Raw genomic sequence first — 24,761 nt, 5'->3', positions numbered from 1 at the left:
TTTTTTCAGGTTTTCTTTTTCTTATAAAGAAAGCAATAGTGCATGTTGTATTTGTTACTAATTTTCCTCAGTTAAATTAAATATTTGAAATCTGTTTGCGGAACTTGAAAAGATGAACAAGCAACTCTAGAAAAGTACAATTGAAATATTACAAAAAATTTTAATAGTTGTGATGTAACTGATTGTCATTTAAATTATTCTGTGGGCAATTAGTTTATTTTGTTAGAACTTCAAAGATATTATTAAAACCTGAATTCTTAGACAATGCGAGGTATAAACCAGGCTTCGCTAAACAACTGCTCTAATATTATTTTGGTACACAAAAAGTTTGGTCAATAACGAACGCTTCATTGGGTTATTATTAATAATTATTTATGATTATTCTTATGCTAAACCAACACTATCTTGGGGTTTAAGATTATTTTTTAGCAAAGCATGAATTTCAAAAAAATAAAACAAAAAAAAGTAAATAAAGTTAGATGAAACAAAAAAAATTTAAAACTTTAGTCCAATAAATACGAGAAAGTAAAATAATAACATTTCTTTTTAGAAACGGGGGAGAATTAGTTTGTCCATTAGACAAAAGCATTTCAAATTTTGATAAGGTAACTGATCACTTTTATAAAGTTTTTATTATTTAGTCTAATAAAGAAAATCTATTAGCTTAAAATGTTGTCTCTTGGTTATTGATTAATGTTGATTAATATTAATAAATGTTGTTTATTGGTTAATACTGATTAATCTTGTTTATTGGTTAAATTTTTTTTTACAGACTTTTCCAGATAAAGCTTTTGAACGACATGTTCTGCAACTGAAAGTAAAATGTAAAAATGTTGAAAAAAACTGTCCATGGACCGGAGAACTAAGACTCTTTAAAGTATATTTCTTTAATCTAAAATAATGCTCTGAATAAATTTAGTATAATAGTATTATGAACTTTAAAATTACAGGTTCCTAGTTAAGTTTATATAAATATAAATAAAACTAAATCTATTTGTGTATATTGATTGTTTATATTTAAAGTACTTTTTGATGATTGCTTGTTTTAAAAATGAATTTTTTTTTTAATTAATGCAACTTTTACCCTCAAAATCTATACCAAATAAATAATTTGATTAAAATAAAAATTACTATAGTATAAAAATGTAAAAATGTTATAGTTATAAAACAAAACATAATCATTCATTTTGTTATTGGTGCAATGAATTTTAAATAAAATATAAGTAAATAATGGTTCAAATATAAACCCTGAAACCAAATCTTTACTTATCAATATAGTAAAATTTGTTTTAGAACATATCTCTAAATTAATTGTTTGATTAAATACACTTAATTCAACCCTAAAAAGTTACCATAACTTGTTAAAGAAAGTTTTTTTTTTAAGTGTACATTGTTTGTAACATTGTGTACATTGTATTGAAAAAACTCTAGAAACATTTAATAAAACAAGTTTTATAAATTAACGTGGTTTTAAGTGACATTATTTATTGTTTAATTTTGTTTTAGAACCATATTAGCTACTGTGAATATCAAGAAGTGAAATGCCTCAATACACTATGCTCTGCTTTACTTTTGCGTAAAAATCTAAATTATCACATGGAAAATCAATGCACTTTTTGTTTACATACATGTCATTATTGCTTACAAAATATTTTTAACTTAGAAATACAGGTATTTGGTATTTTGTATATGATGTTATATATCTATCTATATACTTATCTATATCTATATCTATATCCATATCTATATCTATATCTATATCCATATCTATCTATCTATCTATCTATCTATCTATCTATATATATATACATATATATATATATATATATATATATATATATATATATATATATATATATATATATATATATATATATATATATATATATGTATAAAATATGTTAGTGTATTCTACAAACAGAGTGCTCAATGTTCTTAAAGAACAGAGCAATAATAAATTAATAAAAACACTTATCTAACTATAAAGAAAGAAATTATGAGAGTTTACTTTCTAATTTAAAGTAAGTTATAAAATATAGTGTGAAAGTATTTAGCTGTAAATATTTTTTTGTATCTTCAAATCTAGGCTCATCTAAATGTTTGTGAGTGTCTGCCACTTGATTGTGTAAACCAATGTGGTCTAAGAATTTTGCGTAAAGAGGTTAAATTTATATCCCAAAAACTAACAACTTAGTATTAAAAGCATTATTATTTAGATATTTATTTAAATTGTTTATTAAATTTATATATAGATGTTTTCGCATATTACTGACGATTGTTTTAACACACTTGTTCCTTGTCAATACATAAACATAGGATGCAACTATAAGGTAACAAAAATATGTATAATTTTTTTAAAGCATTTTAAATAAAACTATTTTTTTTATTATTGTGTCAAATTGCGTTTTAAAGAATAATAAGTATTGACCGTTCTTTAACCTTAAATCTACCAAATCGTTGTTTAAGCGTATAAAGTTTTAACAAGAGAAATGGTAACCTAAATAACATTTCATATATAATAAACGTAGAATTCTTGGAACTACTAGAAACTCGTTGATTTAAGCAAGACACAAGATTATGTTACAAACTTCAGAAAAATTTAGTTTGCCTTAACAAGTCAAGTTTCTTAATAAACAACTATAATTACGCTCAATGTTACAAGTTAAAGTTACGCTAACTAAAGTGTAAACTTGATATCAGTAAATTCTTTCTCACTCAGGGTTTTCATCAGTTGTATAACTTGACGTCTTGCTATCCAAAAATAACGAGAGTTTAAAAATGTAAATAACTTAATCAACTTCAAAAAATACTCTTCCAGGTAACTAGTTTTTCTTTTATAACTGCGGTCTTTTATATAATTTTAATAGATATATATACAAATATATCTATTACAATTATATAAAAGACCGCAGACTTTTCTCCTCTAGTAATTTGCAACTTTAATTCTGGTTGCTTGAAGCTTTTTTTTGGAAACGAAGATGATGAATATATGAATATATGTATTTATATATATATATATATATATATATATATATATATATATATATATATATATATATATATATATATATATATATATATATATATATAAATGCATATATTCATCATCTTTGTTTCCAAAAAAAGCTTCAAGTAACCACAATTAAAGTTGCAAATTACTAGAGGAGAAAAGATGAAGTTTATAGAGCAATGGTATGAAGATTGAACAACGGCTTAAAAGATTGCAAGTTAAATGAATTAGGAAAGCAAGATGATGTGAGCAAATTCTAAAGTAACAACGTTTGAAGAAAAATTTTTGGCAAATAAGAGTTTTGGAAGATCTGCATCAGGTAGAGCAACAGTATTCCATACAATGACAGATTTAAGATTTATAGAGATAAAGAGTGGAATCCAGAGTGAGGTGCTGTATCTACTTTGGGCAAGATTTTTTTTTAAAAGCCATCAAGTTTTGTTGATTTTATGCCTGTCTTAAGGCACCATTGCTTTAAACATCAATTAACTCCATTTGGAATATATATGGTATAGGTTTAACTTCAACAGAAAATTATTGTAACCAATTGGTATTGTAAACAATTTGATTTTGTCAGCGTTGTATTTTTTAGTTGCAAAATATTTTTTAAAACATATTTTTAATTCAGCAAAACAGGTAATTAATTCTGCTGTGTTTTCAGGATTCAGAACATCCAAAGTTAGATGATAATTAAAATTTTAAGCCCTTGATTGCTGCTCCCACAAATTTATATTCAAATACAAAGCTAGAATAAGGTTTTTAAATTTTCCAATCATTTTATGGTTTTCTTGCAGTTCTTTGTTTAGTCTTATATGTTGACATGTTCAATTGAGCTTAATTGTATAGATATTTTGAAACAAAAATTTTTTTTATAGATAATTCCCTATTGGTTAAAGGTTAATCAACTTTTACGATATTTGGAGAGAATTTTAATACCCTCGTTGTTAGGCGTTAAAATATAGCCGCTATGTTTTTTTTTTTTTTTTTGCCATACAAATTTATTAAAGTCGTAAAGCATAATATAAATACAAATAGCAGGAGCAAGAAGAAGACATAATTGGTCTTATCACCAAATCTCTTAGTCTATACCGTAAATATATAACAACAACGTAACACTATATAATATAAAACGTTTTTCGAAAGACTTAATAAACTAAAAATCATCGGTCCTAAAGTCCTACTTTAACTTTTTGTTTTTGCATTCGTTGAGAAAAATTAAAAAAAAAAAGAATTATTACAGAGGTACTATATTACTAAGAAGCAAGTAAGCTAATACGCATAATCCTGAAGCTTTCTTTTAACACCAGCATATACCTTGAAATATGTGAATAATTCTAATAAACCATAATTTTTTATATATATTTAAAAAAAAAAAAAAAGAATATAAGCAATAACAAGTGGCACAATCCTTTTCTAAGATCGTCAAGCTCATAATAACAAACCTCTAATTATTGTTAATAGTTTAACAGTAGCAAACATTAAAACTTCAGAAAAAGCTGAGCGCTACGTCGTTCATCAGTAGTTTTTGTTTCAATTTATTCTTAAAATCATTAAGCGTAAAAATTGTTTTAAGTTTATTCGTTAATATTTTATTCAATAATTTTGGCCCTCTAGTAGAAATTGAAAATTCGGTCGCTGTAAAATAACTTTTGGGTTGAATATAACTGTTATTTGAATTATTTCTTCAGTTTTTGCTTTCAACTGAAATAAGTTTTTGAATGTTTTGAAATATAGTATCTTCTGGACTAATGTTCTTTGCACACTAAAACGTATTCATAACATTTAAAACATACTAGAACCTATATAAATTCACCAAAAAAGTATTTTGTTTACATTTACTGCTGAAAACACAACCCTTCTGGCTGATTTTTAATTGCTTTGAAGATGCCATTTTGGATGATTTGGCAAATTGAAAATAATAATTACGAAGATATTTTTAAATATAAACGACTTTCTAAAGACTAAAACTAAGATAAAGATTTGTGAATATTTTATAAAAATATGCTCACTATACATTTCGTTGTAAATTAATCTCAGTCGGTTATACTATAAATAAAAATTTATATAAGTTTAAGACCGAAAAATGGTTACTGAGGGCCGGATGTGGATTGCGGATTATTGTGGTCACCCTGGTTTACAAAGAACCACTGTGTAATTTAGTTTGGCTAATAGAACTGTATGTTTTAGGATGTCATCCAAGACGCAAGATTTGGTAAAAAAAAACTTTTTATTTAATGATATTAAATAGGCTTTGGGCATACATTTATAATTTATCTTTTGTATTGAAAAAACGGTACAAGTTTAAGCTGTTCATTTATATTGGTAATATAATTTGACAAAAATGTGCATGTCATAATGAATTATTTTAAGTTATTTATACAACTATAATAACTTAAGCCATATTATTAACACAATATGAGAATTATTATTAACAATAATGGTATTTTTGTTTATTTGATATATGATCTATAATATAAAAAAGGTTTTGTTTGGTGACATAAATTTTTTTTCAAGGTTAAAACAAATAGATGGGTACTGCAAAAAATTAATTGATAAACATTTAGCTTTGCAAACTCCCTAAGCTCAAAAATAACACCAGTGTATTTATTAGCATTTAATATTACTTCGTATGCTTGTTTTAGTTACTTACAGAATTTCTTTTGGCAGATAAGTGTTTACCCAGCCGGCACAGGCACGTACAGAAGACGTACAATGTACGTTCAGTTTGCGTCTTGGACGTCCTGGAACTATTTCGGAACCCATTAAAATATTTCAGACTTGCGTAGGACGTTTGAAAGACGTCTTAATTACATTCAGAAAGCGTGATGAATTATAATAAAAATACTGGACAACAAGCAACTAAACAAAATTACAATTCCCGGTTTATAATAACTTATTATTTTTTAAATTTTTATGGTTAACTATGCGCAGTTTAGTTGTTAAACCACACGACATTTTTTTTTATCTCAAATTAAAACTAATACCATGGAAATGTTAATATCCAAAGGTTTCACAAGGAGTTGCTTAAAGTCAATTTAATAGTAAGTTTTAATTATCATTGTAATGATAATTAATAAGTTAAACCTATAGGTTTAACAGACTTTTACGAAGATATTGTAAATAATTTTTTTTTAATTTTATATTTAAAAACACTAAATATTTGGTCACCATCATCATAATCTTGTAAAATATCATATAGTTAATATATAGTATACATATTGTTTTACAAGCTGATGATGGTGACCTAGTGAAAAGTATATATATATATATATATATATATATATATATATATATATATATATATATATTATATATATATATATATATATATATATATATATATATATATATATATATATATATATGTATATGTATATGTATATATATATATATATATATATATATATATATATATATATATATATATATATATATATATATCTATATATATCTATATGTATATGTATATGTATATATATATTTTTATATATATATATATATATATATATATATACATATTTATTTATTTATTTATTTATTATAGCTATATTAAATATATAAATGAATGATATGATTAAAATAAATATCTAATATATACTAAATAGTAGGATATATATAGTTACTATATAGTATTTTATATATAGTAGTATATGACCAGACATTTTTCTGAGTATTATACTCATTTTGAGCAAAAATCTTTTATATTCACTTTTCCCCTGATTTTCTACCTGTTTTCCCTGACTTAATTTAAACCCACGAAAACTCAATTTCAGAAAAATCAACTTAAATACTTTTAAAAAAATGTTTTCAATTGCAAATTATATACCTATATATATATATATATATATATATATATATATATATATATATATATATATATATATATATATATATATATATATATATATATATATATATATATATATATATATATATATATATATATATATATATATATATATATATATATATATATATATATATATATATACAACAAAGCTTTGTTATATACTAACAAAGTATATAACCATATTTTAAACATTCAAAATCACAAACCCTATTATAAAATGAATTCAAGATCAAGTAGGTGGTATCAGATAAATAAAAGGTGATGGAAATAACAGAGGAAGAGACAGTTCAAAGAGATATGTGTGCTACAGAGTACTTCCAAGATTCATTGAATACAAATGTTCATATAGCTTCAGAATTTCAAACTGATATGGATTCAATTTCAGACTCAGAAAACCTAATTGAAGATGCAGATGATTCAGATAAAGTGTTATCAGAGGAATATGAAAAACATAAGTCACTAACACATTTAAATCTGAGGTTAGATGCGTGTGCAACTGAAAATAAATGGAGTTGTGATTCGATTAAGCAGTTATTATGTATTTTTAGAAAAACAGGATTAAATCTTCCGAAAGATGCCCGAACACAATTAATCTCTCCAAGAAAAATAGTAACTCAAAATAAATGTGGTGGCGAATATGCATACTTTGGAATTAAGAGTGAAGTTACAAGAATATTAACATATTTAGCTGTTAAAAATGATTTTTTGATCAATTTACTTGTAAATATTGATGGCCTTCCTCTTTTCCGGTCATCTACTGTTTAGCTATGGCCTATTCTTGGTATGTTTGAGGGTTCAGACGTTTTTATTATTGGAATTTTTTGTTGAAATTGTAAACCTGACCCTTTGGTAGATTTCCTATCAGGTTTTGTGAAGGAATGGATGGAAATTAAAGAAGGTGGAATTGATTTTGATGGAGTTCATATTAGTTTAACAATTAAAGTTTTTATTTGTGATGTTCCAGCTAGAGCCTATTTAAAGAGTGTTGTAAGCCACACTGGCTACAACTCTTGTGAAAGGTGTTGTGTGCATAGCTCGCATAATGGAAGAGTTGTTTTCAATGATGAAATTGATTTCAATTTGAATTTCGAGTTGACTTTCCAAAACTATGGCTATCTTGATCATCAAAAAGCTGTTTCTCCACTTGTGAATATTGGGATTCCCTGTATTAATTCTTTTGTTTTAGATTATATGTATTTGGTTTGTTTATGTGTTACAAAGCGTATCTTAAAATATTTACTGAAAGGGCCTGCTGGAAAAATATCTGCATCCCAAATAGCTGAAATTTCCAGAAAATTAACTTGTTTGAATGGAAGTATGCCGAGTGAATTTGCTCGTCAACCAAGAAGTCTTCAATTTCTAGATCGTTGGAAAGCTACAGAGTTTCGGCAGTTTTTGATATATTTAGGTCCTGTTGTATTAAAGCGTGTTGTATCTGAACAGATATATGAGCATTTTCTTCTGTTGGTATTATGTTGACATCTAATGACCAGTTTCGCAACAATCACTTAGTTTATGCTCGCAGTATGATGGCACATTTTGTTTATTCATGTAAGTATATTTACCGAGAAATTTTTACTGTATATAATGTACATAACCTACTTCATTTAGCTGATGATTGTATTAATCGTTGCTGCTCACTTAAGTTAAATTTTTAAATGGAAAACAAGAAATACTGTTAAGTTAACAGTATTTCTTGTTTTCCATTTAAAAAATTTCTTCAAAGACTAAAGCAGTCAGTTAACAACTCAATTAACCCTATTGTACAAGTGTGTAAAAGACAAGTAGAATTTAAAAAATTTTTTAAACATGTTCCACATAAGTCTTTATTTACAAAAATATCGAAAAATAAAAAAGACAGATGCTTCCTTCTTACTGACTATTCAGTTGCTTTTGTGACAGAAAATGAAAATAATGAAACTTTTCATTGTGATGTTATCAATCGAAGGTATCTTTTTAATTTATATGTCAAACCAGTTCCATCATTAAGGTTTAATATGGCACTGTTAGTGGAAAAAAATTACGGAAAAGTTGAAAAAAAACTCATTTCCAAAAGTGACTTGAAAAAAAAGTGTGTTTGTCTTCGAGAATGCAGGGGGCTCGCCATATTTCCTGTTTTGCACGAAGTGGAAACTGAAAAGTTCATTTATGTTGAATAAATTTATCTCTAGTTGTAAATTTTATAGTTTTTTTGTTTCTTATTTACTCATATCAGCATATTTCTTTATTATATATATATATTCATATATAATACATATATATATCTACATGTGCATGTATAGGTAAGCAAAACGTGATAAAATTGCTTACCTTCTTTTAGTAACATTTAGTAGAAAAAGAAGAGGAAAAAGGAAGAATAATAAAAATAAATTGATCCCTGCCCCAACCCAAACCCTTCGATGTGTTATCAACTCCCTTGCGAGTTCTCCCTAAATCAGTCGATGTATGTACTGAAGCCCTCGCCTATCCCTAAATCTGCGTGACGTCATATTGCTGACTAATGTCTGCAATATCAGTTATATAATTATTGTTGAAATGTATATATATATATATATATATATAATTTGCCTTGGGTTTTTAGTTTTATTAGACTTATTTGATTTATTAGTTTCAGTGTTGAAACTATACTTTATATAATAAATATATCATAAATATATCATAAAAAGTTTTTGTTGTTGTTGTTAATATTTAATTAAGTGTGTGAAAGCAACATGAACTATTATTCTAAACTTTCTTATGTTATTTTTTTTTTCCTTTTCACAGAGGCCATGCTCAAGTATGCTGGAAATGAAATAGAAAAGTGCATTGGTAATGTCCTAAAAAGAGCGCCAGACAGAAAAGGCGGCGGTGGTCGTGAGAAAGGAAGCAGCGAAAATGACAGTTTTGAAGACAATTTTTTATATCTGTAATCTGAAATATTTTGTAGATAATGTATACTTTAAATTGTGTATTCTATTGGTTTATTTAGGCGAAACTGTTCCCGTTTCTATTATGTTTTCAACTTTATCATCCTGACCCAAGACCCTTTAATTATCTGTTTATCTAATTATCTAGAATTTAATCAGAACTACTATATATAGTAGTTCTGATTATATATAATCGGAACTACTATATATAGTAGTTCTAATTAAATTCCAGATAATTAGATAAACAGATAATTAAAGGGTCGTGGTAAAGTATTCTATACTTTACTTTTTATACTGATTTACTTTGTATAGTAGTTCTGATTAAATTCGAGATAATTAAAGGGTCGTGGGTCACTATAGTAGTTCTACTATACACTATAGTGTATAGTAGAACTACTATAGTGACTCACGCCCATATAGTAAACTATAGTAGTTCTGATTAAATTCCATATGCGTACGAAATTTCGTACGCATATGGAATTTAAATAGAACTACTATAGAACGCGCGCTTAATTCCAGAAAATTGAATTTAAAAGGAACGTCTTACTTAGGTCTCTATAGGACGTCTTTTGAACGTCCGAATAAGACGTCCTTGAGCGTCTATACATTGCTGTGTTTTGAACGCGTCTAAGACGTTCCGTCTGAACGTTCATTGTACGTTTTTTGTACGTCCCCGTGCCGGCTGGGTAGTGTATCATTGAAATGATCTATATTGTCAAAATCGTCATTAAAAGTCATTAAAAAACAACAACATAACAACAACAAAAAAAATCAATTCATAATTTTTCTGGTGTTATTATATTTGCTACGTTTTTTCTACTATTTATAAAAAAGATTGATTTTTTTTTTTAATGTTTTTTACATAGGTTTTTGTGAGCTTTATATTTTTTTCTGTTTTAAAATTTTTTTTAAGCATTGTTTAAAGTGTTTTATTTGACCTTATTAATAAAAAAATGAGCTCCTGCAACCATTTGATAGTAAACTATTGTTCTGGGATTTTATGTCTATGCCTACGAGCAAAGTCAATATTTTTAAACAATAGTAATTGTAAGCAATAAATTTTGCGTTGAAATGCAACATGGTAAGCTTAATTGTTTTTGAAGCCTATCTTGAACTCTTTTAATTGACACTTTTAAAAGCAACAGCCGGCACTTTTTTTTCAGGAAGGTCAAAGACAGAGATTCTTGAAAACCTCTCTTTTAAACAATCCATCAGAACCCTTTCTACCTAGTCTAGGAAAACCGGTAACTTTTTTTTTAAAGGAATTTTTTTTAAAAATATATAAATTCAAAGAGTTTATATAGCATATAAGTTGATATGCAATCAGATTGTAATTTAATAATAAAAATTTCGTAAAAAAGTGATTTTATAAGTGCCTCAGCAAAAAGCAACAGCCTTCCATCAAGTCTTATTAGATATTCAAAAAAATGCATTCAAATAACGACACCATTGTCTTGCTTATCAACGAGATGTCTGACGCTCTAAACAACGATTATTTTACATAGGGAGTTTTCATTTCTCTTTCTAAAGGCTTTGATACAGTAAACCATGGTATACTGTTAATTAAACTTGAAAACTATGGCACTAGAAACAAAAAATTTATATTGGTTCAAAAACTACCTTACAACCAGAAAACAATTCATATGCTATGATTTAAAAGTAACAGGTAAACACTCAATAACTTGAAAGGTTTCTCAAGGTGCTATTTAGGGGGCCATTATTGTTTCTACAGTACATAAATGGTCTACATTTATCATCAAATCTTATAAATTTAAAACTATTTCCTGATGACTCATCTTTTTTATTCACACAAAGATATTAAAATACTTTTTAAACACGTTAATAAACAACTAGAAAAAGTTAATGAGTGGTTTTTTAATTAACAAACTCTCTCTGAATACTGACAAAACAAAATTTGTACTATTCTATAAATCAAATAAAAATGACAAAATCCCATTAAAATTACCAAACTTATAATAAACAAAACTTTTATTTAAAGGAAATATTTAGTAAACTTTGTAGGCGCAGAGTTAAATGAAAATTTACGATGGAATTTTCATATAAACGGTCAGGAAAAAAAGTTTCAAAAGCTAAGTTTATATGGAGCTAAACCAAATCATAAACTTAAATTACTAAAAGGTTTATACTATGCTTTTATTTAGAGTTACGAAACATACTGTAACATTACTTGGGCAAATACTAATCATACAAAAGTAAAAATATTACAGTAAACAAAAATCATGAATGTTGAATTATATTTGGTGCTAAGAAAGATAAACCTTGCTATCCTCTCCTGTGTTTACTTTGAGCATTAAACATATATAAAATTAATTTACATCAAGTTTTAGTCTTTACGTAAAGAAATAAGTTAGGATTGTCTCCAAAAATATTTGAATCCTATTTCAGTGAAATCTGTCATTAATATATTACAAGATCCTTGAAAAACAACTTCGTTATTTCAAAATATAGTTTAAAATTGAGCCCATACTCAATTAAGTATTGTCAACCATATCTATGGAAAAAGTTCTCAAACATAGCTAATAAAAATATAACCTCTCTAGATCTAATAAAAAAGGAATTTAAACATTACTTTTTATCAGGGCAAGCACTAGGGTATTTGAGATCCTAGACAAAAAAAGTTTAAACAATACACCCCCCCTCCCCGCCCTTATATTATTACTCCGCAAATTTTTGTTAATTTAATTTAGAAAAAAATATTTTGATTTAAAAGTGCGAAAACATAGTAATCAATGTTATTTAAAATGACATAAACGTTATAAAATGGCAGACATATTTAAGTATTTATTATTTATTTTTGACGATTAAAGGTTTCAGACACTCACCTTTTATTTACAAGATTATAGATATTTGAGGCGGAAAAAAGCGAAATTTTATGTATTTGAAAGAATATAGGCAACAATTAAAAGAATTAATGAAAACTATTTTTAAATTATAATCGCACCAAAATAATAGTATTTAACCGAGCTTATTACAAGAAATAAATTGAGTAACATTCTAGAATTAACAGTAAAAATTGAAAACTTGGAATATAATATAGGTACAAAGAATAAAAATACTTGTTTCTAATTTTGACGGTTAAATTAATAGAGAAGTTGAATTTTGGAAGCTAGAAAGTTTATTTGTATTTTGAAAGTATGTAATAATAAAAATAAAAGTATATTTTAAAAAGTAATAAAAAAGGACGCAAAACATAAATTTTAATTTTTCTGGCCTTTTTTGTTGCAAATGTTTTTACAATTTCTTTCAGATTTAATATTGATGATTCTTCGTGTTCTATCAAAGTTATTAATCATTCCACCAGCCTTTCTTGTAACATTGTTGACCTCAATAATTTTTAATTATTTTTAATTTCAAAAAACTTCGTTCGCCACTTGAAACAGGCACTGAAAGTGTTGATAGTGTTCTAAAAGAAATACATATATTTGGTAGACTGTCAATAAAAAGTTGTTCAACGATAAAAGTCAGTACTTCATGTGGTGTCATTTGTTGTGGAAATCTTCCAGAAAGTACTTTGATTTCATTACATAGATCCGCTGCACTAATATCTTTTTGAGAACCAAGAGTTGAAATTTCTTTTAGATTTCTATAATTTTTCAATATATCTGCTACAGAATTTGAACTTATAGAATAAATATCATGAGCGAAACCAAATGTATTATTATATTGAGGCAGTTGTTCAAACTTTGCTGCAATAGACTAAAATTTTAAAGTAAAATTCAACTTTAAATTTTTATTTGGACCTTGCAATGCTTCATCTTGTGTTTCATAATCGAACTGTGGCTTTTTTTTTCTTCTCCTGACTTGTTCTTCCTCAAAATTTGTAGCTGTTTCCAGTTCTTTTGCAACTTCAGCATGATCAAAAATAATTCTTTGAAAGCCTTCATCATTTCTAACTTTTACAAGTTTGTTTTTAGTAATATTTAATTGTTGTGTAGCTGCATTCAAACCAACGCTCTTATTTTGTAATATTTTATAAAAAATATTAACTTCAAAAAGAATGTCGTACCATCAAACAAGGGCTACCATGGACATAAACTTGTAAATAAAATCTGCAAGCCCTTTAGTCTCATTTCGGGAAGACTTTTCCACTGATGTAGTTTGTAATCTTGGATTCTCACATATTTGCATTAAAGCATTATAAAATTTTCCTAGATTGTATTGTAATGGTTTTGAAGCATTAATGCGGCTTTCCCATTTCGTATTACTTAATGACTTAACAGTAAAATCTGGAAAATAGCTACGAAAAACTTGCCAACGAGAAGGTGGTCCTAAAAATAATTATAAATTTGTTGCACCACACCGAAAAAACTTAGTTCATCTAAGCTACACTTGCATGCATCATTCACAACTAAATTTATTAAATGTACGCTGCATGGAGTGAAAAACGCCCGAGGATTTCCATCAAAAATTTTTCTTTGTACCCCATTCTCCTTACTCTTCATGTTGCTTTTGTTATCATATCTTTGTCCACGGAGGTTTTCAAATGGTAAATTAAAATTTTTCAATTGTTCAATAATGTTTTTGCCAAAAAAGCACCTGTAGATTTCTATACAGATATGAATCCTAAAAAATTTTATTTAATTTCAACCGAACTTGTGATGATGGTGATTCTAAATCAACAAAACGAATTATTATTGTCATTTGTTCTCTATGCTCTTATTTGGGGTGCAGTCTAAAATTATATCAAACAATATTTAGCAAGTTTTTCTCTACTCAAGATATTATCTTTTATAACATTTGCTAATATTTGTAATAATTTATTTTGAATTTCTTTTACAAGATAATGAGCAGTTTTATTTTCTTGGCTTTTAAATTTTCCGTACATGTTCATTCATTAATGGGTCAAATAAAGCGAGATACTCAACAAATTTAAAAAGATTAACATTTGCGTTATTGTAAAGCTTTTCATTGTTCTACAAAATGCCAAGTTTTGCCTAGCCATTACTCTAACTAAGGCAGTTAATCTTTTTAAAATGTGTCGCCAATATTAAACTTTTTCTCTAAATTTTTGTTGGTTAATATGATCAATATGGTTTTTCTGTAGATAAACGTATATTAAGTTCTTTGAAAATTAACAAGATGTAAATTACTTTTTTCATGAGAACAAAGAAGTGCTCCAATATTCTTCCAATTGTTTAAACTTGAACCTTCTAAAGCCAGCAAACTACTTTTGCTTTTACCAAATAATTTAAAATATTTTCAAAAAACTACATTTTTTGAAACTGAATATATAAGCCATAAACGATAGATTTCTTCTCCATTTAGTTATATCCGCTTGTAATAGGTTGATGAAATTTTTTTTTGTTTATCTCAATCTCGTGGAAAGTTATATTGTTCAATTTGTTGCCGTACATTTTGTATAACAATTTGCCGAAAGTGGTCACTAAAATAAGTAGGCCAATTTGCAGGGTCGCTATTGTCTGCAGATGATAATAAGCGAACTTGGGTTTCAGTTTCAATTTGCCGTGCACCATTAACAGCAGGAGTTGCTTTAGGTAGATCAGATAGATTGGTTTTCAGTGATATTTAGAATTTATTTTTGTTGACTTAAAATATTAGCATTATTAACCCAGCCGGCACAGGCACGTACAGAAAACGTACAATGTACGTTCAGTTTGCGTCTTGGACGTCCTGGAACTATTTCGGAACCCATTAAAATATTTCAGACTTGCGTAGGACGTTTGAAAGACGTCTTAATTACATTCAGAAAGCGTGATGAATTATAATAAAAATACTGGACGACAAGCAACTAAACAAAATTACAATTCCCGGTTTATAATAACTTATTATTTTTTAAATTTTTATGGTTAACTATGCGCAGTTTAGTTGTTAAACCACACGACATTTTTTTTTATCTCAAATTAAAACTAATACCATGGAAATGTTAATATCCAAAGGTTTCACAAGGAGTTGCTTAAAGTCAATTTAATAGTAAGTTTTAATTATCATTGTAATGATAATTAATAAGTTAAACCTATAGGTTTAACAGACTTTTACGAAGATATTGTAAATAATTTTTTTTTAATTTTATATTTAAAAACACTAAATATTTGGTCACCATCATCATAATCTTGTAAAATATCATATAGTTAATATATAGTATACATATTGTTTTACAAGCTGATGATGGTGACCTAGTGAAAAGTATATATATATATATATATATATATATATATATATATATATATATATATATATATATATATATATATATATATATATATATATATATATATTTATTTATATATATATATATATATATATATATATATATATATATATATATATATATGTATATGTATATGTATATGTATATATATATATATATATATATATATATATATATATATATATATATATATATATATATATATATATATATATATATATATATCTATATATATCTATATGTATATGTATATGTATATATATATTTTTATATATATATATATATATATATATATATACATATTTATTTATTTTTTTATTTATTATAGCTATATTAAATATATAAATTAATGTTATGATTAAAATAAATATCTAATATATACTAAATAGTAGGATATATATAGTTACTATATAGTATTTTATATATAGTAGTATATGACCAGACATTTTTCTGAGTATTATACTCATTTTGAGCAAAAATCTTTTATATTCACTTTTCCCCTGATTTTCTACCTGTTTTCCCTGACTTAATTTAAACCCACGAAAACTCAATTTCAGAAAAATCAACTTAAATACTTTTAAAAAAATGTTTTCAATTGCAAATTATATACCTATATATATATATATATATATACAACCCTTAGATGTTGTCCGAAAGTTTTTTCGATATTTTGTTGACAAAAAGTAAAAATTAAAATGCAAGACCGGAATTTTTTTTTTTTAATAATGATAGACTGCCTGCCCTAACCAAACCCTCAGTCGATGTAGCAGCACTCCCTTGCGGGTCAGGCTATTTGTCAGTCGATGTAGCAGCACTCCCTTGCGAGTCAGGCTATTTGTCAGTCGATGTAGCAGCACTCCCTTGCGAGTCAGGCTATTTGTCAGTCGATGTAGCAGCACTCCCTTGCGAGTCAGGCTATAAGATAGTCGATGTAGCAACACTCCGCGCATGATTTTCAGTAAAAAAAATAAAAATAAAAACATTTTATTAAAAAAAATAAAAATAAAAACATTTTATTAAAAAAAATAAAATAAAAACATTGTTTATATTGTTAAAAACATTCACAATGTTTTTAAAACATTCTGGTCAATTAAATTTGCGTTTTTGTGGTTTTTTTAAAAAACGATTAATTTGTAATTAAATTAATGGTTTTTACTTTCGTCCAACACGGAAATGTTGGACGAAAGTTAAAAGTAATTAAAAGTGACGTATATGTTGGCGTAAGAATCACTTTTTTCCTTCCGCTCTTCCCAAAGCCAACAAACTATAGATCTATATATATATATATATATATATATATATATATATATATATATATATATATATATATATATATATATATATATATATATATATATATATATATATATATATATATATATATATATATATATATATATATATATACAACAAAGCTTTGTTATATACTAACAAAGTATATAACCATATTTTAAACATTCAAAATCACAAACCCTATTATAAAATGAATTCAAGATCAAGTAGGTGGTATCAGATAAATAAAAGGTGATGGAAATAACAGAGGAAGAGACAGTTCAAAGAGATATGTGTGCTACAGAGTACTTCCAAGATTCATTGAATACAAATGTTCATATAGCTTCAGAATTTCAAACTGATATGGATTCAATTTCAGACTCAGAAAACCTAATTGAAGATGCAGATGATTCAGATAAAGTGTTATCAGAGGAATATGAAAAACATAAGTCACTAACACATTTAAATCTGAGGTTAGATGCGTGTGCAACTGAAAATAAATGGAGTTGTGATTCGATTAAGCAGTTATTATGTATTTTTAGAAAAACAGGATTAAATCTTCCGAAAGATGCCCGAACACAATTAATCTCTCCAAGAAAAATAGTAACTCAAAATAAATGTGGTGGCGAATATGCATACTTTGGAATTAAGAGTGAAGTTACAAGAATATTAACATATTTAGCTGTTAAAAATGATTTTTTGATCAATTTACTTGTAAATATTGATGGCCTTCCTCTTTTCCGGTCATCTACTGTTTAGCTATGGCCTATTCTTGGTATGTTTGAGGGTTCAGACGTTTTTATTATTGGAATTTTTTGTTGAAATTGTAAACCTGACCCTTTGGTAGATTTCCTATCAGGTTTTGTGAAGGAATGGATGGAAATTAAAGAAGGTGGAATTGATTTTGATGGAGTTCATATTAGTTTAACAATTAAAGTTTTTATTTGTGATGTTCCAGCTAGAGCCTATTTAAAGAGTGTTGTAAGCCACACTGGCTACAACTCTTGTGAAAGGTGTTGTGTGCATAGCTCGCATAATGGAAGAGTTGTTTTCAATGATGAAATTGATTTCAATTTGAATTTCGAGTTGACTTTCCAAAACTATGGCTATCTTGATCATCAAAAAGCTGTTTCTCCACTTGTGAATATTGGGATTCCCTGTATTAATTCTTTTGTTTTAGATTATATGTATTTGGTTTGTTTATGTGTTACAAAGCGTATCTTAAAATATTTACTGAAAGGGCCTGCTGGAAAAATATCTGCATCCCAAATAGCTGAAATTTCCAGAAAATTAACTTGTTTGAATGGAAGTATGCCGAGTGAATTTGCTCGTCAACCAAGAAGTCTTCAATTTCTAGATCGTTGGAAAGCTACAGAGTTTCGGCAGTTTTTGATATATTTAGGTCCTGTTGTATTAAAGCGTGTTGTATCTGAACAGATATATGAGCATTTTCTTCTGTTGGTATTATGTTGACATCTAATGACCAGTTTCGCAACAATCACTTAGTTTATGCTCGCAGTATGATGGCACATTTTGTTTATTCATGTAAGTATATTTACCGAGAAATTTTTACTGTATATAATGTACATAACCTACTTCATTTAGCTGATGATTGTATTAATCGTTGCTGCTCACTTAAGTTAAATTTTTAAATGGAAAACAAGAAATACTGTTAAGTTAACAGTATTTCTTGTTTTCCATTTAAAAAATTTCTTCAAAGACTAAAGCAGTCAGTTAACAACTCAATTAACCCTATTGTACAAGTGTGTAAAAGACAAGTAGAATTTAAAAAATTTTTTAAACATGTTCCACATAAGTCTTTATTTACAAAAATATCGAAAAATAAAAAAGACAGATGCTTCCTTCTTACTGACTATTCAGTTGCTTTTGTGACAGAAAATGAAAATAATGAAACTTTTCATTGTGATGTTATCAATCGAAGGTATCTTTTTAATTTATATGTCAAACCAGTTCCATCATTAAGGTTTAATATGGCACTGTTAGTGGAAAAAAATTACGGAAAAGTTGAAAAAAAACTCATTTCCAAAAGTGACTTGAAAAAAAAGTGTGTTTGTCTTCGAGAATGCAGGGGGCTCGCCATATTTCCTGTTTTGCACGAAGTGGAAACTGAAAAGTTCATTTATGTTGAATAAATTTATCTCTAGTTGTAAATTTTATAGTTTTTTTGTTTCTTATTTACTCATATCAGCATATTTCTTTATTATATATATATATTCATATATAATACATATATATATCTACATGTGCATGTATAGGTAAGCAAAACGTGATAAAATTGCTTACCTTCTTTTAGTAACATTTAGTAGAAAAAGAAGAGGAAAAAGGAAGAATAATAAAAATAAATTGATCCCTGCCCCAACCCAAACCCTTCGATGTGTTATCAACTCCCTTGCGAGTTCTCCCTAAATCAGTCGATGTATGTACTGAAGCCCTCGCCTATCCCTAAATCTGCGTGACGTCATATTGCTGACTAATGTCTGCAATATCAGTTATATAATTATTGTTGAAATGTATATATATATATATATATATATAATTTGCCTTGGGTTTTTAGTTTTATTAGACTTATTTGATTTATTAGTTTCAGTGTTGAAACTATACTTTATATAATAAATATATCATAAATATATCATAAAAAGTTTTTGTTGTTGTTGTTAATATTTAATTAAGTGTGTGAAAGCAACATGAACTATTATTCTAAACTTTCTTATGTTATTTTTTTTTTCCTTTTCACAGAGGCCATGCTCAAGTATGCTGGAAATGAAATAGAAAAGTGCATTGGTAATGTCCTAAAAAGAGCGCCAGACAGAAAAGGCGGCGGTGGTCGTGAGAAAGGAAGCAGCGAAAATGACAGTTTTGAAGACAATTTTTTATATCTGTAATCTGAAATATTTTGTAGATAATGTATACTTTAAATTGTGTATTCTATTGGTTTATTTAGGCGAAACTGTTCCCGTTTCTATTATGTTTTCAACTTTATCATCCTGACCCAAGACCCTTTAATTATCTGTTTATCTAATTATCTAGAATTTAATCAGAACTACTATATATAGTAGTTCTGATTATATATAATCGGAACTACTATATATAGTAGTTCTGATTAAATTCCAGATAATTAGATAAACAGATAATTAAAGGGTCGTGGTAAAGTATTCTATACTTTACTTTTTATACTGATTTACTTTGTATAGTAGTTCTGATTAAATTCGAGATAATTAAAGGGTCGTGGGTCACTATAGTAGTTCTACTATACACTATAGTGTATAGTAGAACTACTATAGTGACTCACGCCCATATAGTAAACTATAGTAGTTCTGATTAAATTCCATATGCGTACGAAATTTCGTACGCATATGGAATTTAAATAGAACTACTATAGAACGCGCGCTTAATTCCAGAAAATTGAATTTAAAAGGAACGTCTTACTTAGGTCTCTATAGGACGTCTTTTGAACGTCCGAATAAGACGTCCTTGAGCGTCTATACATTGCTGTGTTTTGAACGCGTCTAAGACGTTCCGTCTGAACGTTCATTGTACGTTTTTTGTACGTCCCCGTGCCGGCTGGGTAATAGTTTCGTCTTTTAGATTTTTTACTCATACTGCTATGGCCTGCAGTAGCAGAATCAGTACCTGTAGAATGTGTTTCTGCACGAAAATATATCAAAAAAGTTCTTCTTTGACTTTGACTTTGTTTATTTTTCTTTATTGATAGTCTTTTTTTCTCAGACATGGTTAAAAAAATGCAAGAAATGTGTAATATTTACTCATTATTTGGTAGAGTAAAATAGTAGAATTTAAATAATATACTACCTTTTAAATTGATGAGAGTATTTTCAGTTAAATACTTATAGTAAATAAGATATTATAGTCAAGCACTAAATAGTAAACTCTTTCGCTACCATCGTTTTAACAAAAATCTTTTTGTACATTTTCTTGAATAAAATTTGGATGGCATAAAATTGGCATCTAATAAAGATTGAATAGTATATCCATAGATATATAAATTACTGGATACAGCATAGGTATGCCTGACCATAAAAAATTTTGAAAAATAATTTGAAGCCGAGCTACCGTTGAAAAACTGACGTAGAGTGAGGCAAAACAATTTTTTACAAGTTCATAAAAAGTAGTTTAATAAAAGAAATACGTTATATAATATATGTATTATAAAGCAAATTGCTGTTACAAAATGTTTATTAAAAATAATATGTATTATTAAGTTTCAAATGAATTTGATATAATGAGCTTGTACAATTTTACTTATTAGGCTATTCGGCTCATGACTTGAGTCTATCAACAACTTTTCAGTAGCACTTAAGTCAAGACACCTGAGGGTTTGATAAAAAACAGTTATTTAAAGTGAACTTGTACTAGCAAATATAATATACAGTCTAAATTTTAAAGTTATACTATTATTAAATATTGCTTTGGTTCAAAAAAAAAAGGTGTTTTCAGAACACTAACTAATCATTTTTATATACATTTATATTATAATATATATTACTTTATTTATGTATAAAAAACATGCTTGGAATATTGTATATTGATAAAGTAACTTGTTGGATCAAGGTATTGTTTTTTTAGTGTTTTTCTTAAACACTATGTATTATTTTAGAGTATAGTATAGTATATATATATATATATATATATATATATATATATATATATATATATATATATATATATATATATATATATATATATATATATATATATATATATATATATATATATATATATATATATATATATATATATATATATATATATATATATATATATATATATATATATATATATATATATATATATATATATATATATATATATATATATGATAGAGATATTACTGATTTTTGAACAACACAAGTTTGGTTAGTTTGTTTTGAACTTGTGCTCCTTGAATATTATTTGTTGCACAGGAAAAAACATGGTATCAGCGTACAAGTAAGCTTTTATAATCAAATTGATCAGTTTAACGAAATAATAATCTTCAACTGGAAGTTCCTGAATGTGATTTGTAAGTTCTTGAAAAATTTTTTCAGAAAATAAATGACAGCGGATAGTCAATTTTAAATATGGAATAAATCTCATAAAAAGTTGTAGTTCTTTGATTTTTGATTTGTCTGGAATGATGTGTCTTATAAACTTTTCAACAAAAGAACAACTTACAACAACATCTTTTGATGAAAGAACAATAACACTTCTGCTTTTTTGATCCACAAGTAAACTTTGTAAATTATCGTCTGTGGAGACAGTACAGGCGGCCTGTATCGCGCCTTACATTTAATAGATCTTTTTAGTTTTCTATTTAAAAGTCCACCTAAATACTTGACGACTTCTTCCGAATATTTAAACATTTGTGATGGTTCCGTTATACATACTGGTGTTAAATCCTTATCACCTATGAATAAAGTTGAATCATTGCCATTTATTTTACATTCTTGATGGTTCACAACTTCTTTTGTTACAGAAAGTATTTCTGTAGCATCATGAGTTAAACAATCACCAGTTTTTACGTTTTGTAGTTAGTGATACACTAACAAACGCCTATACGTTGTCATAAACTGTTTTGCTGATGAATTGTTATTAAAACTATCTTGACTTCTAACAGCACTAAAGAACATTTCAATACAATCTTGACTCAGTTTATATGTCAACAAGAATTTAATTTAGCTCTCTGGAAATATAATCAAGTATTGGCTAAGTTGAATTACTGATTGAATGCTACACATAAATCAAATTAAACCAGTTTTTCAGTTTGTTTTATAAATTATGCTATCAACACTGTCTATTAAACTGGACAAGTATTAACATACCATTTTGACAAAATTTTTATAGTGTTCGAAGTTGCTTAAAGAGATAGCAGCTTTGTAATTTTTACCAATAAAATTCCTAATGTATAGTTTTTTTTTTTTTCCCTCTCCATTTTCTTGCCGTATAAAAATATAAATACAACCAATATTTCCAATAAACAGATGGCCGGGGCAAGAAGAAGACGCAATTGGTCTTATCGCCAAGCCCCGAGATTGATTCCGTAAAAAATGAATAATTTCGTTTAGAGTATATAGATATTACCAATATATATAAAATAAGACTTTTATTTTTATAAAGATAAAACAAAAACAAAAAGTTACAGGGTCATAAAGAATTTACGAGGGTCATAAAGAATTTATTAAAGAAAATTAAAAATTAAAAAAAAAAATTTCTTTTAAAGTAATAAAATAATCAATAAAAAGTAAAATAACAAATTCTTAGAAATAAATATTAAATAAATAAGTATATAAAGATTAATATAAATTTGCACAAAGTAAAACTTGCAATAAAAAAAAAATAAAAAAAAAAAGGTTTTTAACAATTTTTTTTTTCTTTTTTTTTTAATTAATTAAGATTGAATACTAAAAGTATTAATAAAACACAGAATTGAGAAGAAGTTGAACCTTTCTAATTAATATATATATATATATATATATATATATATATATATATATATATATATATATATATATATATATATATATATATATATATATATATATATATATATATATATATATATATATATATACCAAATCCATAAAAGGGTTGACAAGGATAAACTTTAAACTAAATTGAAAAAACTTATGTGTCACCCGAAAAAGTCAAGCACTCCACCACTAACTAGGAGCATTTGCTTCAGTTTCACTTTAAATTCGTCAAGAGTTTCAAGAGTTTTAAGTTTATTAGATAGGATTTCATTCCATACTTTTGGTCCCCTAATGGATAATGAAAACTCAGTTGCAGCATAAAAAACTTTTTGGCTGAATATAGGTGTTGTGTGAGTATCTACTTAAGTATCTTTGTTTATTTATTTTGAATAACGAATTAAAAATCTTTATTGTTGTTCTTTTATTAACTTTATACATGAAAATTAAAAGATGAAAAATATTTATTTGGTAGATATTGAGTATATTCAGCTTTATAAATAGTTCTTTGGAGTGAGTAAAACGGCCTACATTAGATATTATTCTCATTGCATGTTTTCGTTTATTAAAAAAGTTTTTTAATTTTGATTTGATTTGTGCTACACCAAGCAATGTTTGCGTAATTCAGATAACTATGAACAAAGGAGAAATATAACAATTTTAAACTAGTTTGATTTAAAAATGGCCATGTTTTATAAAGTAGGCGAATATTTCTTGAGATTTTACTTTCAAGATAATGTATATGATTTGTCCAAGTAACGTTTTCGTCAAGGAGTACTCCTAAAAATTTTAATGATTGTTCTATTTTTATAAACTGACTGCCAATATAAAGTTTTTGAAGTTTTAAAGGGATTTTATCGCGTTCATGAAAGCAATGGGAAAAAAAATACTTTGTTTTATCTAAATTGATTGATAATTTATTTGCACTAAGCCATTCCGTGAGTTTTATGAGTTCCATGTTAACTGAATTAAATAACATTTTAATATCGTGACAAGCGTGAAACAAATTTGTATCATGCGCAAAAAAAATAGTTTCTAGTAACTTACA

The 24,761-nt window shown here is 26.5% G+C and overlaps 1 protein-coding gene and 2 long non-coding RNA genes across 3 annotated transcripts in view; all 3 read left to right on the top strand.

The window, feature by feature from the left end:
• Positions 1-24,761, top strand: part of LOC136083898 (uncharacterized) — a 74,875-nt gene that overhangs the window by 9,569 nt on the left and 40,545 nt on the right. Inside the window, exons 2-6 of the mRNA XM_065803816.1 lie at positions 551-605; positions 773-877; positions 1,507-1,671; positions 2,087-2,161; positions 2,253-2,330. Of these exons, the coding sequence (XP_065659888.1) occupies positions 1,597-1,671; positions 2,087-2,161; positions 2,253-2,330 (228 nt within the window). The 5' untranslated portion in view covers positions 551-605; positions 773-877; positions 1,507-1,596. The remainder of the gene's footprint in view (positions 1-550; positions 606-772; positions 878-1,506; positions 1,672-2,086; positions 2,162-2,252; positions 2,331-24,761) is intronic.
• Positions 3,132-9,852, top strand: LOC136083899 (uncharacterized). The gene is made up of 2 exons (XR_010640183.1): positions 3,132-6,051; positions 9,624-9,852. It is a non-coding gene; the product is annotated as an uncharacterized LOC136083899 (long non-coding RNA).
• On the top strand, positions 15,362-20,214 carry LOC136084337 (uncharacterized). Its single transcript, XR_010640494.1, has 2 exons — positions 15,362-15,718; positions 19,986-20,214. It is a non-coding gene; the product is annotated as an uncharacterized LOC136084337 (long non-coding RNA).

The sequence above is a fragment of the Hydra vulgaris genome, chromosome 08 (assembly GCF_038396675.1).
Source record: "Hydra vulgaris chromosome 08, alternate assembly HydraT2T_AEP".
Classification (NCBI taxonomy): Eukaryota; Metazoa; Cnidaria; class Hydrozoa; order Anthoathecata; family Hydridae; genus Hydra; species Hydra vulgaris.
This window is presented reverse-complemented; position numbering and strand designations above follow the sequence as displayed.